Source organism: Papio anubis, chromosome 10 (assembly GCF_008728515.1).
Source record: "Papio anubis isolate 15944 chromosome 10, Panubis1.0, whole genome shotgun sequence".
NCBI lineage: Eukaryota > Metazoa > Chordata > Mammalia > Primates > Cercopithecidae > Papio > Papio anubis.
The window spans coordinates 72,259,580-72,280,144 of NC_044985.1; the positions used below are offsets into that span (position 1 = coordinate 72,259,580).

The 20,565-nt window shown below is 34.1% G+C and overlaps 1 protein-coding gene across 12 annotated transcripts in view; it reads left to right on the top strand.

The window, feature by feature from the left end:
• GULP1 (GULP PTB domain containing engulfment adaptor 1) overlaps positions 1–20,565 on the top strand; it is a 308,512-nt gene that overhangs the window by 237,656 nt on the left and 50,291 nt on the right. For all 12 annotated transcript variants that reach the window (XR_001893457.3, XM_031651397.1, XM_031651399.1 and 9 more), the window contains 2 exons: positions 2,728–2,826; positions 15,468–15,605. Coding sequence is in view for 11 of the 12 variants with exons in the window: in XM_031651397.1 (XP_031507257.1) it covers positions 2,728–2,826; positions 15,468–15,605 (237 nt within the window). In the remaining variant the exon portion in view is untranslated. The remainder of the gene's footprint in view (positions 1–2,727; positions 2,827–15,467; positions 15,606–20,565) is intronic.

Below are 20,565 nucleotides of genomic sequence, written 5' to 3' on the forward strand. Positions count from 1 at the left end.
AAAAATTGAAAGAAATTTACAAAAAAGACTGTTCAAGCTTTGACATTAAAATAGTAACTAGGGAAAAAATAGAATATAATGTTAGGTAGATTGATCAGCATATCTTCCTAAGGTTAATTAGAAATATTAGGAAGGCAAGAAATCTGTAAGTAGCAAAAGGGACTTAGAGGGGAGCATGCAAACTATAGAATACAGTTAGCTTAAGTTTTAGAAAAAAACAAAGAGAGGCAGGAAGGAGAATATTAAACTGAAAAAAATATAGATGAATGAGTATAACTTTAGGCATAAGAGTTGTGTAACATAGTTTCAAAAATCAAGGCCAATAACCAGTGTAAACATTGATAAGAATGAAGGTAGAACTGGGAATTTTCTTTTCTAAATGCGGAATATATGTTGTATAAAAGAAAAAGATTATTTAGTGGATATCTGCAAAACTAGTTACTAGGCCTAATTCCTACAAACCCATTTTATGACCATGGTACATAGCTTATCTGGGACTTACTATCCTTATCTTTGAAATAAGAAGATTAGACTGCATGAATCTGAAGCTGTTTTGAGCACAGTTAATTCATCCTGTTATGAAGAAGAGAGAAAAGTTTCAGAAAACCTAGTTTAGAAATGTGCTTCTTTTTCTTTTTCTTTATTTCATTCTCTCCTTCTTCCCTCTCTTCCTTTCTTCCTCCCCACTCCCTTCTTACCTCTCCACTTTGTTTTTCTACCTCAGCCCCTACTTCCTTCCCTTCTCTAGTTCTTCCATTCTTTCTTTCCTTCTCAATAGTTAAGTTTAATAATAGTGGTTGCTTTGTGGTAGATGTTTCAGTGGGAAAAAATTTTAAAGATTGCACAGTTCTTGTCAGAGGTCACAGGAATGGTTGAGTCTGGATGTGGAAGGGGCTGCAGAAGCCATGCTCTGTCTGTTTCTGGAAAACAACAGAACTTAGGAAACAAGCTAAGGATGCTTCTGCAGCTGATAGTGAGAGTTGCTTTATCCAGATGCATTCACATAGGTGGAGAGCTGATGACTTATTTTGTAAGCCTTCCTATGTGAAAACCTTCAAATTGCTTAATTATGCTGATATAAGGAGATTATGAAGTGAAAATAAACAAAATTAATCCACATTCTTTGGGAGATAGCTGGGATAATTTTTAAAGATCTACACTCAGGCAAAATAAATTTATACAAGACAAAAAAGAAAAGTATCTGGCACAAGTTAGTTGTATCATGTGCAGCAGTAAGACTGCTGAATACAAAAAATAGCAACCTAAGTTCATAGAGCAAGATAGACAGCAAGGGGAAAAATTATACCACTCAAAATGGAATAAAACAAATGGTACCCCCTGGGATAGGAAGGCAGACACTTAAAGGCATTCATATATGCGTTAATTGTATTATTCTCTGTGGCAGTGCAAAGCCATGAAAAGAGAGAAAGACTTTTAATCACTCTGTGCTCCAGAATGGGGCTATGCCATGTGTATTCACATCTGCCCTAAATTACAGTGAAATACACAGTGCAAGTAACTATGACATACAAGAGGACTGGAACGCTATCTTGCATTACATGTCATCAATTTTGAGTCAAGTTAGGATGATCTATATCCTTAGAGAGAAAAAGGTACACTAGGAAATAACTTTTTGAAGCACTAGAAGAGGGGTGAGAAATTATTTCTTCTAATAGTTTTCTTTCCATTTCTTAAAAAGAAAAAGTTGGATGTGGGGGTGATTGCAGAGGAGAGAAGGAATGTAGGGAGAGAGTTAAATTGTCAATTAAAATCAAGACGCCTAGTAAACTTTGAATTTCAGACAAATATTTTTTAGTACAAATATGTTCCAAATGTTGCATGGGCTATGTGTATACTAAATAGTATATATATGTGTGTGTGTGTTGTGTTTGTGCCTATATTTTAAAATTAAAGTTTTAAAAAAGAATATTAATTGTTTAATATTCAAGTTTAGCTGGGCTCCTGAAATTCTCCCCCACTAAATTAAGCAATGCTAGGAGAGAGGCAGAGACTCCATCTGCTAAGCACATGAGTATTCTGATTTTCTTTTTGATTTTATAACAGAATCGAACAAGCATTTACATACACCTAGTAACTCAGTGAGAAAATATAATAAATACTACTACAAAAGTATTGAAAAAAAATTGTGCTTTCAAGATACTCACTATATGTGTAGTTCTAGACTGAGTCTAGTTCTATACCTGAGTCTTTCAGCTGGGATAATTACTTCAATTCTTAGCTTCAGTTTGGACATGGTAATCTGCTTCTTTTTATGTATTGATGTGGTTGGATAGAATAGTGTTCCAAACTAGGTAAATATCTAGAAATGGCAAAGAGGGCATATTCAACAGCTGATGAACTGCTAATTCTGTGAAGATAATAACAACAAAAGATTCACAGAAAAACAAACTGATCTCTACACATCTTCCCACAAAGTATTTTGAGTTTCCTCAGCTGTCTGGTGTGAATATGTTTTTGTAAATACCATGAAAGAAGTGCATTAAAAATCTTAATTTAAAAAAATTGCTGAAAATCAATGTGAATTATAATGGCTGATTGCTATGATTTTTAAATATTTTGAGACTATCTTTATAAAATGCTTTATACTTGGCAAAAATTCACTTAATTAAAGTCTGAAATTGAATATGAACTCCAAATGTATGTTTATTTTTGTTCGTTCTTTATAGAAATAGAATTGCAGTTTTGTGAATAATTTTTCATTTCTAGTTTGCAAGACATATCAAGAAATCTGAAGGCCAGAAAATTCCTAAAGTGGAGTTGCAAATATCAATTTATGGAGTAAAAATTCTAGAACCCAAAACAAAGGTAAGGCTTATTTTTTAATGTTAGAGGTAATCTTTAATTAATTGCAATTATATTCTTACTTTAACAAATATTTAATAATTTTTGCCACCCTGAACTGTTTAGTTCTGAGCTAATGGCAGTTCGAAACTCTAGGATTTTTAGAAGTGAAAACAACTTTTGGAATTGCGTTATAAGTGATCTTTTCTTCAGCTTGTTTGGGATATAATATTAATAACTTATGTTAAGTGTATTCAGCAGTATTTGGACTTGTATTTAGGAAGTTTTTTTTCATGAAATGTGAAAGAGATGCATACAGTGTGGTTCACTGAGTATGAAAGAAGATAAAAGCTGTGTGTTGCTTATTAAAATATTCTGCATTGACTTTTATTTCCTGTAGATGTAATCAGTGTGTATTAGTTTTCTAGGAAGGCCATAGCAAAACACCACAACTGGGTGACTTAAACAACAGAAAATATTTTCTCACAGTTGTGGAGGCTGGAGTTCCAAGATCAAGATGCCAGCAGAGTTGATTTCCTCTGTAGCCATTCTCCTTGGCTTGCAGAGGGCTGCCTTGTTGCTGCCTCTTCACATGGTCATCCACCTGTGCACACACTTGTCTGGTGTCTCTTCTTATAAGGACACTCATCAAATTGGATTAGGAACCATACTCATGGCCTCATTTTAACTTAATTACCTTTTTAAAGGCCTTATCTCCTGTTCAAAGAAAAACTAGACAAATTAAATTTAGCAGAGTTTATTTGAACAGATAATGATTCATGAAGCAGGCAGCACTTAAAACCAGAAGATGTTCAGAAAGCTTTTCCCAGCAGCGTGAACATGGAGCTTTTTATAGGCTGAACACAGAATCAAAGTGACAACTCACCTGATTGGCTACAGCAAGGCATCTACTTTATATGGACATGTTGTGATGAGCTGGCTGCCTGTAATTGGCTGAAACTTAGCTGTGTGTTCTACTTCCAAATTAGTGTTCAGTTTATTTACGTACTAGTTAGGTTGCAGTTTGTTGTCTAGGAACTCAAAAAACAGAGACAACCCCAGGTGAATGGCCTCATGCTTATTTAATTTAGCACTCTAACTACAGTCTCATTCTGAGGTGCTGGGGATTAGAGCTTCAACATGTGAATTCTGGGGAACACAATTCAGCCCATAACACACTGTAAACTTAAGTTTCTTGTATTTAAGGGCCTCTGACCCTTCAAAGCAAATTAAATATTTTAAAATATAATCTGTTCTGGATTCGAATTCATTAACAGGTACTTGTGTTGGACTAAAGTGTTTCCTTCCAGAATTCTTACGTTGATGCCCTAACCCCTAATATGGCTATATTTGAAGATAAGGCCTTCAAAGAGGTAACTCAGGTTAAATGAGACTTTAAGGGTGGGGCCCTCATCCAACATGTCTAGTATCCTTACAAAAAGAGGAAGAGACCCCAGGGATATGTATACTCGGAGTAAGGCCCACGTGAAGGCACAGAGTGAAGGCAGCAATCTTCAAGCCAAAGAGAGAGGCCCCAGAGAAACCAAACCTACCGACACCTGGATCTTGGACTTGTAACCTGCAGAACTAGGAAAAAATAAATTCCTGTTGTATAAGACACCCAGTCAGTGGTATTTTGTTATGGCAGGCTTAGTAAACAAATACAGTACTTTATTCACAATGCCTCAGAGTTATCATTTAGTAATTTTCATAAGACTATGTTAGTCAATTTGGAAAAATTAATATTTAACTCCAATTATTTTATAAATACATATAGTTAAAGCATTCTTCTAACACCGTAAGATACATATTGACAAATTAATTCAATATAAAAGCCAAAAGAGGAACTTCTGGCCTGTTAACAGATTATAAAAATGTTTCCCACAGGTCTGCAACTTTTCTCTAGTCCAGCAAGTATCTTTGATACCTTCATCTATGTAAATTCCAGTTCCCAGCAACAACTGGATATTTAAAGTGTGGCCTGTGGACCGCCAGCAATCACATCTATTGGGTGCTTGTTAGAAATGTTGAATCTCAGGCTCTGCTACAGACCTACAGAATCTGTATTTGCAGTTAAAGAAGAAACATAGTGATTCATATGCACATTAAAGTTGGACGGGATCTGCTGTTGTGCATAGTTTAGTGGCTAAATGCAGTAGGCCTCATTTTCAAATTGTAGCTTATGGAATATCTACAAAAAAATTACCTGAGGCATTTCCAAATGTAATTTCTAAGGCTCCAAATTTGCCTCCAGAATCAGAACCTCTGATTGTGGAAATCTGTAGTAAAGCTCAATGGCATACCTTCAACTTTCCATATTAAAGAACAATGGCATTCTGTCAAACTTCCCAAGACATGAATTCAAGTCCTCTCACAATTATCTGGTCTAATCTTCTCTATTATTCACCCTCAATATTCAATTACAAACAAAGATGTGAAGATTTACTTTAGTTATGGGGATCCTAAAATAACTACTGGTAAGGTGGCTGAAATAAAAAAAGTGAAATGGTGAAAAGATAGTAGAAGGTTGATTCAAGCATTTGGGATATCTGTAGTTTGCTGGGAAACAAGGCAATTGAAAGCAAGGTATGAATGAGATAAATTCATTAGGCAATTAGCAGTTACATAAAGAACAAGACCAAGGAAGCAATAAGTTACAAAAGGATGATTCAATCAAAAGTGTAGCAATGAAGTGTCGTCTTACATGTCATGAAAAAGAAAATCCTATTCCTACATCTTCTTTTCACAATTAAAAGGATATATAGTGGCAAATGTCCAGTCAGAATAGGGTATTTGTAGGCCATGCTTATGTTGAAAGATTTTTTCTAAATCATATGAATTAGATAGCTGTTTCAGAGTGTGTGTATATGTTTGTGTGTGTATGTGTAATTAATATTATTTTCAATTTCTTATCTGAAGGTTTGGGGCTTGTCACAGCACACATTGAAATATATAAAGCTGATAATATACATTATGTATCGTTTTCGTATGTTCCTGTTATTTTGTATTTGAATCTACCTATGGTGCATTCTAAACTCTAATAATTTCACCACATTCATATACCATAATTTACCAAATTATTCTTCTATTATTGAACATATGGCATGTTTCAAATTTTTTGTTAGTTGATAATCACGTTTAAATATTTATAAAATACAAACACGATTAAATGCAGTTATGTAGAGAAAACATTTTTTGGGTTTTAGAATTCACAGGTTAATAATGGCATGTCCTTAGAAATGCATAAAATTCTAATTGCTTAAAACACGACAAGATGGTTACCACTAACTACCACTACAAGGTGGCGACCACTAACTACCACTACAAGATGGCTACAACTTATGTTTATAGGGTATGTGTGTGTGTAAAGAGAGACAAAATTGGATCAGGTAATGCAAATGCAAATGTAATGCAAATGTGGCACAATGTTACCAGTTGGCTAGGTGAAGAGTATATGGGTATGTATTGCAACTTTTTCTATTATTTCCTGCATGATTTCATCTGACCTTTTAAATGAGACTATTTCTTTCAGTGAAAGATATGTGAACTGGCTGGGTGCAGTGGCTTATGCCTGTAATCCCAGCACTTTGGGAGGCCGAGACAGGGAAATCACAAGGTCAGGAGTTCGAGACCAGCCTGGTCAACACAGTGAAACCCCGTCTCTACTAAAAGTTAAAAAAAAAAAAAAATACATGGGTGTGGTGGCAGGTGCCTGTAATCCCAGCTACTCAGGGGGCTGAGGCAGGAGAATCGCTTGAACCCAGGAGGTGGAGGTTGCAGTGAGCTGAGATAGCACCACTGCACTCCAGCACAGGCGACAGTATGAGACTCCATCTCAAATAAAAAAAAAAGAAAGAAAGAAAGATATGTGAAAAGCTCTGTTAAAAACTTAATCAACAAGTTAGGCTATCATATCTGTTTGGATTTTCTTCCTTGGCTTCCTGACCACTTGAAGAAACCTGCCTTTATGAAACCCAATTGACCAATAACTTACGATTTATTAGGTTATTCCTTATACCTGATCTCCTGATCATTGATTATTTACCTGGAATAAGGATAATTTTTTTCATTAACTTTAAATATTTGTAAATATAAAGACAGAAATACCAAACTTTAAAAAAAAATAGCATATGATACTGTAGAGTGAGGAAAAAACTAAAGTGAATAGGGTCCAAAATTAAGCTGGGCTTAGAAAAAGTCTGTGGTACAGCAATAGTACAGAATAGAGAACCCAAAATTAAAGCTGCACACCTATAGCCATCTGATTTTCGACAAAGTCAACAAAAATAACAAATGGGGAGATGATTATTCAATAATTGGTGCTGGGATAGCTGGCTAGCCATATGGAGGATATTGAAACTGGACCCTTATCTTTCACTATTTACAAGAATTAACTCAAGATGGATCAAATATTTAAATATAAGACCTTAAAGTATGAGAATCCTGGAAGAAAACCTAGGAAACTCCATTCCGGTCATTGCCCTTTGGAAAGAATTGATGACTCAAAAGCAATTGCAACAAAAACAAAAGTTGACAAATGGGACCTAATTAAATTAAAGAGCCTCTGCACAGCAAAAGAAACTATCAACAGAGTAAACAGACACCTACAGAATGGGATAAAGTATTGCAAACTATGCATTTAACAAACATCTAATATCCAGAATCTATAAGGAACTTAAACAACTGAACAAGCAAAAAATAATAACCCTATTAAAAAGTGGGGAAAAGAAACAGGAACAGACACTTCTCAAAACAAGACAAACAGGTGGCCATCAAACATGAAAAAAATGTTCCACATCACTAATGAAAGAAATTAAATTCAAAACCGCAATGAGATACAATCACTACCATGCAGAATAACTGTCATTAAAAAGTTAAAAAATAACAGATGCTGGTGAGGTTGTGAAGAAAAGGGAATGCTTATACACTGTTGGTGGAAATGTAAATTAGTTCAGCTGCTGTGGAGAGCAGTTGGAGATTTCTCAAATAACTTAAAATAGTTAACCATTTTCCAGCAACCCTATTGCTGGTTGAATATACTTGTTATATATCCAAAAGAAAAACAAATCTTTATACCAAAAAGACATACACTCTCATTTTCATCACAGCACTTTTCACAATAGCAAAAACATGGAATCAACCTAGATGCCTCTCAATGGCGGATTGGATAAAGAAAATATGGTACACATACATCATTGGAACACTATGCAACCATAGTAAAGAATGAAATCATGTCCTTTTGCAGCAACATGGATGCATCTGGAGGTCATTATCCTAAATGAATTAATGCAGAAACAGAAAACCATATACTATATGTTCTTACTTATAAGTAGGTGCATATATTAGGTACTCATGGACATAGTGATGCAACAATAGTTTCTGGGGGCTACCAGAGGGAGAAGGAGGGAGGGGACAAGGGCTTAAAAACAAACTGTTGTATACTATGCTTAATACCTCAGTGCTGGGACTATTTGTACCCCAAACCTCAGCATCATGCAGTATACCCTGGTAACAAACCTGAACATGCACCCCCTGAATCTAAAATAAAAGTTTAAAAAGGTCTGTTTAGTGATAAAAACATAAAACAAAGGGAAAGGTAGTAAGAAAGTAGATGATTCCCACATACTATTTTTATTGTTGGAAAATCGTATTTTCAGGTTTCTATCAATAAGTTTATCACATGTCAACCTATCAATTATATAATTCTGTTTCTTAAGCTTTTAATATCAAATCTCCGTGTTTCCCCCAACCTAAACCTCCTTTACAAAATATCAATGAGGTGGGGTTCAACTCAACATGATTAGCCAGTTGACTTCATTATCCTATATTGCCTTACCAAAATCAATAATGCCAGTGCTTTCCTTTCCTGTCCACAAGTCTCGATTTCCTATTAAGACTAATATTTAATAATAAATTGATATTAATAATTAATATTCAATTAGTGTTTAAGATTAAATTGGTAATATTTAATTATTTAATATTAAAGTAATAAATATTTAATATTTAAATTAATAATAGTAAATTACTAGTTAATATTAAAAATTAATTTCTGTTTTTTCTGTTACTTATTTCTGCTCATTTTGTTTTTAATAATTTCAACTTTCATTTTAGATTCAAGAGTTACATGTGCAGATTTGTTACCTGGGTATATTGCATCATGCTGAGGTTTGGAATATGAATGATTCCATCATCCAGATAGTGAGCACAGTACCCAATAGTTTTTCAACCCTTAACACCCTCTTTTCCCATCCCCTTTATAAGTCCCCAGTGTCTACTATTGCCATCATTATGTCCACAAGTACCCAATGTTTCTTACTTATAAGTGAGAACATCCAGTATTTGTTTTTCTGTTTCTGCACTAATACGTTTAGGATAATGGCCTCCAGCAGTATCCATTTTCTGTAAAGGACATGAGTTTGTTCTTTTTGTGGCTGCGTAGTATTCTGTGGTATATATGTACCACATTTTCTTTATCCAATCTGCTGTTAATGGGCACCTCGGTTGATTCCATGTCTTTGCCATTATGAATAGTGCTGCAATGAACACGCGAGTGCATGTGTCTTTTTGGTAGAAAGATTTGTCTTTTTATGGGTATATGTCAAGTATGTATACCCATTAACAGGGTTGCTGGAAAACGGTAACTGTTTTAAGTTCCTTGGAAAATCTCCAAACTTCTCTCCATAGAGGCTGAACTAAATTACATTCCCACCAATAGTGTATAAGCATTCTCTTTTTTTCATAGCTTCACCAGCATCTGTTGTTTTCTACTGTTTAATAAGCTATTCTGATTGGTGTGAGATTGTATCTCATTGTGGTTTTTATTTGAATTTCTTTGATGATAAGTGATGTGGAACATTTTTTCATGTTTATTGGCTGCTTGTTTGTCTTCTTGAGAGAAGTGTCTGTTCATGTCTTTTGCTCAATTTTTAATATGGTTATTTGTTTTTTTGTGTGTTTAATTGTTTAATTCCTATAGAACCTGGGTATTAGACGTTTGTTGGATGCATAGTTTGCGAAAATTTTCTCCCATTCTGTAAGGTGTCTGTTTACTCTGTTTGATAGTTTCTTTTGCTGTGCAGATGCTCTTTAATTAGGTTCCACAAGTCTACTTTTGTTTTTGTCGCAATTGCTTTTGGGAACTTAGACAAAAATTCCTTACCAAGCTGATATCAAGAAGGGCATTGACATTATTTTCTTCTAGGATTTTTATAGTTTGAGGTACTACATTGTTTAATCCATCTTGAGTTAATTTCTGTATATGATAAAAGGTTGGGGTCCACTTTTGTTCTTCTGCATATGGATAGCTAGGTATCCCAGCACCATTTATTGAATAGGGAGTCCTTTCCCCATTGTTCATTTTTGTTGACTTTGTCCAAGATCAGATGGCTGTAGACTTGTGGCTTCATTTCTGAATTCTCTGTTCTTTGCCATTGGTCTATGTGTCTGTTTTTGTACCAGTACCATGCTGTTTTGGTTACTATAGCCTTATAGTACAGTCGTTGGGTAATGTGATGCCTCCAGATTTATTCTTTTTGGTTAAAATTGCTCTGTCTATTCAAGCTCTTTTTTGGTTTCATATGCAGTTTAAAATTTTTAAAATTCTAATTCCCTGAAAAATGGCATTGGTCATTTGATAGGAATAGCATTGAATCTGTATATTGTTTGGTCAATATGGTCATTTTAACAGTATTAATTCTTCCAATTCATGAGCATGGAATATTTTTCCATTTGTTTATGTCATGTTTGATTTTTTTTCCGCAGTGTTTTGTAGTTCTTCTTGGTAGAAATCTTTCACCTCTTTGGTTAGATGTATTACTAGGTATTTTATTTTTTTTGTTGTTGACTGTTGTAAATAGGATTGCATTATTGATTTGTCTCTCAGCTCTAATGTTATTTGGTGTACAGAAATGCTACTGATTTCTGTACATTGATTTTATATCCTGAAACTTTACTGAAGTTGTTTACTGTCAGTTGCAGGAGCCTCTTGGTGGAATCTTTAGGATCTTCTGGGTAATCATATTACATATTGTAAGTTAAGAGGGATAGTTTGACTTATTATTTTTCTATTTTGAAGCCTTCTCTTTTTTTCTGTTGCCTGATTCCTCTGGCAAGGACTTTGAGTACTATGTGGAATAGGAGTGGTGAGAGTGGGCATCCTTGTCTTGTTCCAGTTGTCAAGGGGAATGTTCCAGCTTTTGCCGGTTCAGTATGATGTTGGCTGTGGGTTTGTCATAGATGGCTGTTACTATTTTGAAGTATGTTCCTTCAGTGCCTAGTTTGTGCAGGGATTTTTATCATGAAGGAATGCTGGATTTTTTTGAAGGCTTTTTCCACTTCTGTTTATATGATCATATAGTTTTTGTTCTTAATTCTGTTTTTATGTTGAATTGTATTTATTGATTTGCATATGTTGCACCAACCTTGCATCCCAGGAATAAAGCCTTCTTGGTTGTTTTGAATTATTTTTTTAATGTACTGTGGAATTCAGCTTGCAAGTATTCTGTTGAGAATTTTTGCATCTCTGTGCATCTGGAATATTGGCCTATAGTTTTCTTTTTTCACTGTATCTTTGCCATGTTTTGGTATCTGAATTATGCTGGTTTCGTCGAATGAGTTAGAGAGAAGTTCCTTCTCCTCAGTTTTTTGGGAATGGTTACAGTAGAATTGGTACCAACTCTTCTTTTGTAGGTATAGTAGAATTTGGCTGCGAATCTATCTGCTCTGGGGCTTTGTTTGGTTGACAGATTTTTTATTACTGATTCAGTTTCAGAACTTGATATTGTTCTGTTCAAGATTTCAGTTTCTTGCTGATTCAATGTTGGGAGGTTATGCATTTCTAGAAATTTATCAGTTTCTTCTAGATTTTCTAGTTTGTGAGCTTCAAGATGTTCGTAATAGTCTCTGAGGATCTTTTGTATTTCTGTGGGATCAGTTGTAATACCACCTTTGTTGTTTCTCATTATACTTCTTTGGCTTTTCTCTCCTTTAGCCTTTGTTCTTGTAGCTAGCGGTCTAGTGATCTTGTTGATCCTTTCAAAGAACTAACTTTTGGGTTTGTTTATTGTTTCATGGATTTTTTTATATCAATTTCATTCAGTTCCACTCAGATTTTAGTTATTTCTCCTGCTAGCTTTGGGATTAGTTGATATTTGTTCTTCTAGTTCCCCTAGGTGTGATATTCGATTGCTAACTAGTGATCTTTCTAAATTTCCGAGGTATGCATTTAGCACTGATAACTAATTTTTAAGAGCCCTGTTAGAATTCTATTCCCAGAAGTGAGTTTTTAAAACTCTTAAGGAAAAAGAAGCATCTCTATTTTAATCCCTACCAAACCTGGAGAGCAATCTTGGAGTTTAAAAATCCTTGAGATATTTTATACATTCAATTATATTGCATATTAATGTAGAAAAACTGACTATTTACCCTGTTACATATGAATATAGAGTATATGACTATTTACCCATATATATAAAATACCATGTCTTGAATGCATTAAAAATGTAGGAAATCTAAAAAAGGGATTTACAAAGCACCAGTGTCCCCAAGACATTCCTAAGAATGCCAATTGCTCTGTGTGTGTGTGTGTGTGTGTGTGTGTGTGTGTGTGTGTGTATGTAGTGAGAGAGAGAGAAAGAGACAATCCTCAGTTCTCGGATACAACCTATTCATAGGCATTCATGGACATGCATTTAGGAACTACTATTCAAGGACATATATATAAGTGAAACAGAAAAAAATCAATCATTTCATTTTAGATATATGTTGATATTTAGAAAAAACAAATGTGATACTTCTAAAATAAATTTATTTATAGTTAAACATACAGCTATGAGACAGGATTTTTAAATATATTATTAATCTAACATGGACTATCTTTATACAGAATAGAATATTTTTTTTTTCACTTGGATGAATGAAAATGGAAAGTGAAAATTAAGTGAAAGCAATCTCAATAACAATTGGCTCCTCTATCTTTCTTTCTGAGTCCTTTTCTTTATTGCTTTTCTCACTTGTCCTCCAAATGAAGATTATAGAGTGCTAGAAACAGGCGGTGTAGATAGATTAATTGGGGATAAAAACATCTACTGATTTTTTGTTCCAACTCCAATAAAATATCATTAATATGAAAGCCTAGTGTTTTTCACTATGGTTATTGTGTTCCTGGGTCTCTTTATCCTGTCTTACCAAAAATTATTGCTACATTTCAAATTCGTAGTGGTCCATCACAATAATAATAAAATAACTGATAAAAATAATGAAATTACAGGTTTCAGCTCCCTAGACTGTTTTAGGAAGATACCTTTGCTAATCCAAGCAAAGATTAGGATGATTCACCACTGGTCATAACCACTTTCTATGATCATACTGGTTGGGTAAGTAAATGAGAGACTATGTAGATTTCAGCACCAGCTAAGTGAATGTTGTGTTTTGCATGTTACTCATAATTTCTCGCATCTATGGAGAAATGAATTTTTTTCCTATAGTGTTTAGCAGTAATATTTTCTCTTTATTTATCATTAACATGCTTTTACAATTAATAAGCTGGTGTATATTGTCATTAAAACAAAACAATGTCAATAAGAAAGGAAACTGTTCTAATAGGCAAAATACAGAAAGAAGATAGTCTTAAACAAATATGGTCATTGTCCATCAATGCTCTATGTATAAGAAAGGAAAGATGCCACCATTAAAAGCTAAGTAAATCAAGCACCTCTTCTTAGAATTGATTACCTCTGCTTTTAAACAGGTAAATTAGGCTATTTAATAATGCCAGTGAGTATTACGATCATACAATATACTTCCTCATTTTAATTTTCATACTTACCAAGCAACTCTTTATTGGCTTACCATTTGGTCTACCATTGTATGCAGGGAAAGAATGCATTGCTGTAGACAGTTCTCTTAGCATTCATTTGTATCTCTCTCTCTTTTTTTTTTCTTTTCTTTTTTTTTTTTGATGGAGTCTCGCTCTGTTGCCTAGGCTAGAGTGCAGTGGTGCTATCTCGGCTCACTGCAAGCTCCACCTCCCGGGTTCAAGCCATTCTGCCTCAGCCTCCCGAGTAGCTGGGACTACAGGCGCCTGTCACCATGCCTGGCTAATTTTTTTTGTATTTTTAGTAGAGACAGGGTTTCACCGTGTTAGCCAGGATGGTCTCGATCTCCTGTCCTCGTGATCCACCCGCGTCGGCCTCCCAAAGAGCTGAGATTACAGGCGTGAGCCACCGCGCCCAGCCTTTATATCTCATTTTATATATTCATTTTCAGTCTGATGAGCAGTTATTTGAATCAGAGTACTAGAGCAAATCTCAGCAAGCTGACACATCAAACTCTGAACTGAGAGGTTTAAGTTTTTCATATCAATGATTCTTATCTTGACCAAAATCTCTGAGGTTTTGATTCAACTGAGGTTAAAACAGTGAAAATTTTTATAGCAAGCACCCCAGGTATTTGTGCTACAGGTTGTCTGAAGCCACCTTTAGAGAAACTCTTCTAGTTACAACCTTAAAATAAAGCTTTTTTGGGGGATATTCAGCCAGCCTTCCTTAGATGAAACTATAGTTGCTTCCATCTCCAATCTTATAAAACACCCACTCAATAATGTTGGTGAACTGAGTTTCTGATTGATATTTCTAGTGTTACAATGTGTCTTAGGAAAATATATTTATGACTACAATAGAAAAGGGAATAGTTGATTTTTCTATTTGTCATAATCAAAAGCATTGAATTTCTTTTCTACCTCCAACATGTTTCAGAAGACTGTGAAGAATGAATAATTAATATGGATGATCTATATGAATATAAAAGTGTCAAATGCCCCATCTTTTGACTAAATAATAGTAATTTTAGTAACACATTTATTTTATATAAATATTTCTATTTTAATGATGTATATACCTGCTATTTTATAAGTTTTATAATTTAATGTATGTGTGTGTCTGTGTGTGCATGTGTACATATATACTGCCACTATATCTATCTGGTTGCAGTATTTGCCTTCTACTGATGAACAGATTTGATTTCATGATATGGAGTCTGGATATGTATACCATTCATTCACTGCTTCATGAAAAATGCTACAGAAGTTCGAAAGATGAGCTTCCTAGACAGAAAAGGTTCAAGAGTGTATGAGTAACCATGAAATTATATAAAATAAAATTTAATAAGATTACTAAGGATGAAATTATAGTGTGTTTCACACGAAATTGTATCCAGGCTGTGTTCTAAATTATAATGCTAGTAAATAGCAGTGAGATAAAATGAGAATCCTCTGGTTTAAAAGAGTTCTGGTAATTCTGTAAAACTGTGCTGGTGTCTTATTCTTTCTGGGTCTCATTGTTCTCCTCTGTAAATATGCAAAGTTTAAAGTGTATGATTTCTCAAGAGCTATTGTAGCTCAGATAGGCCATAAATCTTTGATCATTTTGTACTATGCTTGTGTTTTGCTAAGTACTATTGAAATGCATATCTTAGTTTCATCCTGAATCAGGAGGTCTATCTGTATCCATTATGCCTTTGTTTTAGGTTGGAGTATACATAATTATAAAATCAAAGATTGACAGATGATTGTTCTACTTTTAAAGTCATATGTTATTAACACAAATGAGTATTTTAGAAAATGAAAAAAGAATCCCATCAACTATGTTTATTTCCATCTGTGTTTACAGGAAGTTCAACACAATTGCCAGCTTCATAGAATATCTTTTTGTGCAGATGATAAAACTGACAAGAGGATATTCACTTTCATATGCAAAGATTCTGAGTCAAATAAACATTTGTGCTATGTATTTGACAGCGAAAAGTGTGTAAGTATCCCAGATGTTTTAGGGTGGTTTGTTCTGTTTTACAAGCCAGGAATTGTCTAGTTTCTGGCATTAGTAAAGTATTTGAAAATGAATAATGTCTGTAAATACTTAGCTGTACTAATAGATTTATTTTGTCATGAGAATATGCTTCAGGATGTCATCCATGACTAAATTCTCATGTTCATGAGCATAAACTCACATGCAAATTTATTTTATTAGAATGTCATGCCTGCTTATGTTATGCATTTATTTATTTTATAATAATTTAATCTATTTTAGTTTTAAACTCAAGTAGGATTTAGTAATATGCACATAATGTAAGAGTAATGGTGAGCAAAAGTGTGTTTCCCCAACATGTGCAGAATCTGATGGATTTTATAAAAATAAATATTCTTAACTCCAGGAAGTATAATCTGTATGGTTCCTTAAAAGATTTTCCAATACATTGAAAATGTAGTTCCTTATGTTCATTATATAAAACTCTTAGGCCAGGCACGGTGGCTCACACCTGTAATCCCGGCACTTCGGGAGGCCGAGGTGGTCGGATCATGAGGTCAAGAGATCAAGACCATCCTGACCAAAATGGTGAAACTCTGTCTCTACTAAAAATACAAAAATTAGCTGGGTGTGGTGGCGCGTGCCAGTGGTCCCAGCTACTGGGGAGGCTGAGGCAGGAGAATCACTTGAACCTGGGAGGTGGAGGTTGCAGTGAGCCGAGATCGCACCACTGAACTCCAGCCTGGCGGCAGAGTGAGACTCCGTCTCAAGAAAAGAAAAAACAAAACAAAACAAAAAACTTAATATAATGAAAGTTAATGGAATTATATGTATGAAATTCTATGTTAAATCCTGTAGCTGTTCTTTAATCATCTGAAATCTTAAGGAAAACCCATTGATGGCTGCAGTGAAGGAAAAACATGTAACCTCAACAATTTTATTGGTTTAGGTAGGAAATAAAACAATTCATCTATTTGCTAATTTATCTTGCTGTCAAAAATAGATAGCAAATATTATTATCGCTATTATGTCATTTGTTTATCTAGCTTCAGTATTGAGCTTCTTGAGAACAAATACCTTTTTATTTTTTCATGAGACTCCTACATCAAGTGGACAATAGGTGCTCAATGAAGCATTCCTTAAGAAAAAGATCGCGTTGAAAACTTACAAAACATAGAACAAGTTATCATTTTTATTTTTTAAACTGTAGTTCTCTAGAAAGGAAAGCTAATGTGCTAAGCTACTAGACATCATAATACCTTTTGTGACTTTGGTGCACATTATGGAACATTTCATCAGAAAAAGATGCTTAGCAATCTAAGACAATATTTTGCGCACAATAAGACATTTTATATAGCTCAAATTGATGTTGAATTTTATTTTATATGAACTTCTATTGAATGAATAAATAAAATTTACATATAATTTACATATTTCAAGTGCTTTTTAACCATGATTGCTTACAGATTCTTTTCTCTATGACTGAGAAGATTGAAGTTGATATTTGTTGAATATCTTCTATACATAATTTATAACCTTTTACCACCGACATAAAGCAGTAAACTCAGTTATTCTTCTTTCTGCCTTACCCATAGAAATAAATTTTGAAATGTTTCAGAGTCAGAGTTCGTTATAAATATTAGCCTTCTTATAGATTTGTGCCACTTGTTTTATATTCTTTGATCCCTATCCAAATTTGTTAAATTAATATTTAAAATATAAGCTTGCCAGCTTAAAAGCATAGACCCCATTTCTTCTTCATCCTAACTGTCTGTAATTGATTGTTCTCTTTGGATGTAGCATATCTACTCTATTTTCTCTTAAAGACTGAAAATAATTTCCTAAAGCCTAAGCAGTGGTTCACAATCATTAATGTGCATAAAAATCATACGGGATGCCTTTTAAAAACTCTTATCAATTGGGGCTGAAGCTCAGGAAATCTATATTTATCAAGTATACCAAGTTGTTCTGCTGCAGGTAGAGGAAGTCTTGGCTTTGAAAAGTTCCCAGAAAATCTCCCAACTATAAGTTGGCATCACCTTCATGAGCTGAAAAATGACATGTTTTCTTAATAGCCGGGCGAGGCGGCGGGCGCCTGTAGTCCCAGCTACTCGGGAGGCTGAGGCAGGAGAATGGCGTGAACCCGGGAGGTGGAGCTTGCAGTGAGCCGAGATCGCGCCACTGCACTCCAGCCTGGGCAACTAAGCGAGACTCTGTCTCAAAAAAAAAAAAAAAAAAAAAAAAAAAAATTTGTTATACCTGCACTCTCTTAACTATGAGGTTTTATCAGTGCTAATTATAATGATGACTATATTTATAACACTGATGTTATATGTATGTAGAATTTTTCATATGCCATCTTATGTAATTCTTATTTTAAATAGTATATCATAGAGTGCTAAAATGGGAAATAAGTTATAGCCTATCTCATACAAATCTCCTTCTGTTTTAAAAAACCAAGATCAGAGATATTGAAGTAAGTTTTCCAAAGTTACAAAACTAAGCAGTCAGTAGAATCAGGACTAAAATCTAAGACTCTTAATTCCCATTGCTACATTTATCTCAACACGCTATATTACTCCCATAACTGTGGCCTCCTCTAGAGTTCATCTGCTCTTATTGGGGCCTTTACTCTATCTGTTCATTGTATTTTATCTTTTTAGTACTTCTTTGAAATTGAGAATTTGAAAGATGAAACCTTTTTTAGTATGTCACAAGACTGGAATTCACTACTTTATTAACAGTATCATGTTGTATTAATAGTCCTCCTTCTTCCATAGTGATGGTGAGGACCATATGAGGAGTGAGAACATTCAACCCTGCCAAATTAGAATGCTGAGCCTCTATACTTACCAGGCAATAAGGGAGCAGTGCATTTCCACCCTCACTCTCATACTGGAATTGCATCAGATGAAGCCACCTAAAGCAGAAAATTTAAATCATTTCCAGTATTTAATAAAATGAAAATCACTCTTTGTACCAAGAAACAGGTTTCTTAAACTAAAAAAGAAATGACAGTCAGTAGTTACCAACACATAGATGTCAGAGATATTAGAATTATAGGACAAAGGTTTTGGAACAGCCATCATATAACATAATAAAATGAGCAGTCACAAACACACATGAAACAGATGAGAATGCAGAAAGTCTTCTCAATGAAATAGAAAATCTAAGCAAAGAAACAGAAGATATAAAGAATACTGAAAAATAACCACATGAAAGACTCAATGTATAGGCTCAACAGCAGAATAGAGAGAACAGAGGAAAAGAATCAATGACCTAGAAGATTGACAAATAGAAAATGCCCAATCTGAACAACACAAAAATTATAGCCTCAATAAACCAGCAAAAACAAAGCCAAAACAGAACCTCATGGACTGTGGGACCATAACAAAATATCTAACATCTGTGTGTCATCTGAGTCCTGGAAAAAGAGAAATAAGCACCCTTAAAAAACACTCCAAGAATATTAGTTGAAAACATTCCCGATTTGACAAAGAACATCAACCTATAGATTTAAAATACTGGGTGATCTCCAAACGAGATTAATCCAAATAACTCCACACCAAGACACATCATATTCAAGCTTCTGAAAACTGAAGACAAAAGAAAAATCTTGAAAGCAACAAGAGATAAGCAAGTACTTACCTATAGCAGAGAATGTGAATGGCAGTGTATTTCTCACCAGAAACCATGAAGGCAAGAAGGAAGTTACATAATACTTTTGAGTAATGGAAAAAACAAAAATCTGTCAAATGATCCTATGTCCAGAAAAATCTTCTTCAGAAATTGGAAATAAATTTTTAAAAATTATTAGATGAATGAAAATTAAGATTGTTTGCCACTACTAGACATCTTAAATGAATGGCTAAAGGAAGTTCTCTAAATGGAAAGGAAACAATACAAAACAGGAACTTGGAGCATAAGGAAGGAAAAGAAAAAACAAGATGAGCAAACATATGAGTAAATCTTTAGTTTTCTAAATTATGTTTGATGATAGAAGAAAAAAATACTTTCTGATGTGATTTTAAAATCTGACATGATTTCATATATGGACATATGAAATATGTAAGGCAATTATATTAAACTAGGAAGGTTGAGAGGATGTAAAAAGGGAGGTGAGGTGTCTACACCTCACATAAACTGGAAAAATAATAGCACTAGGTAACTATGATAAGTTATATAGATAAAATGTGAATCTGATAACAACCCCTAACTTGTTATATAATGAGATACACTTAAAAGCACTATAGAGAAATTAAAATGTTATCATTTTAAAACCCCATAGAAATGCAATGAAAAGAAAACAGAGAAAGAAAAAAGATAAGTAACAGAAAAGAAAAAGATTAAATAATGTACTTAAGCCCTAACATATCAAAAATCACATTAAATGTAAATAGCCTACGCCAGTTAAAATATGTTGTTAGGGTGGATTACAAAACGTAATCCAGATACATATTGTCTATAAGAAGTTCACTGCAAACATAATGGTATAGGTGATATAGGCAGGCTAAAAATGGAAGAATGAAAAGAGAGTTTTCATGCAAACATTATTCAAAGAAAGCAATAGTAACTATATTTACATCAGATAAAGTAGACCTCAATGCAAAGAAAATTACCAGAGACAGAGGGGGACATATAGTGATAAAAGAGACCAGTTCCCAAGAAGATATGGTAATTCTAACTGTATATTACCAAAAAATAGAGCTGCAAAATGAGAAACAAAAACAGATAGAACTAAAAGGGTAAATAGACAAATACACAAGTATAGTCAGAAATTTTACTGGTACTTTCCCTCAAATTTATAGAATAATTAGAAAATCATCAAGGATATAGAATAACTCAACATCATCAACCAGTGGGATCTAATGAGCAATTACAGAGAACCTCAGCTAACAACAACATTATGTATGTTATTTTCAAGTGTTTGAGGATGATGTACCAAATTAAGTCACATCCTGGA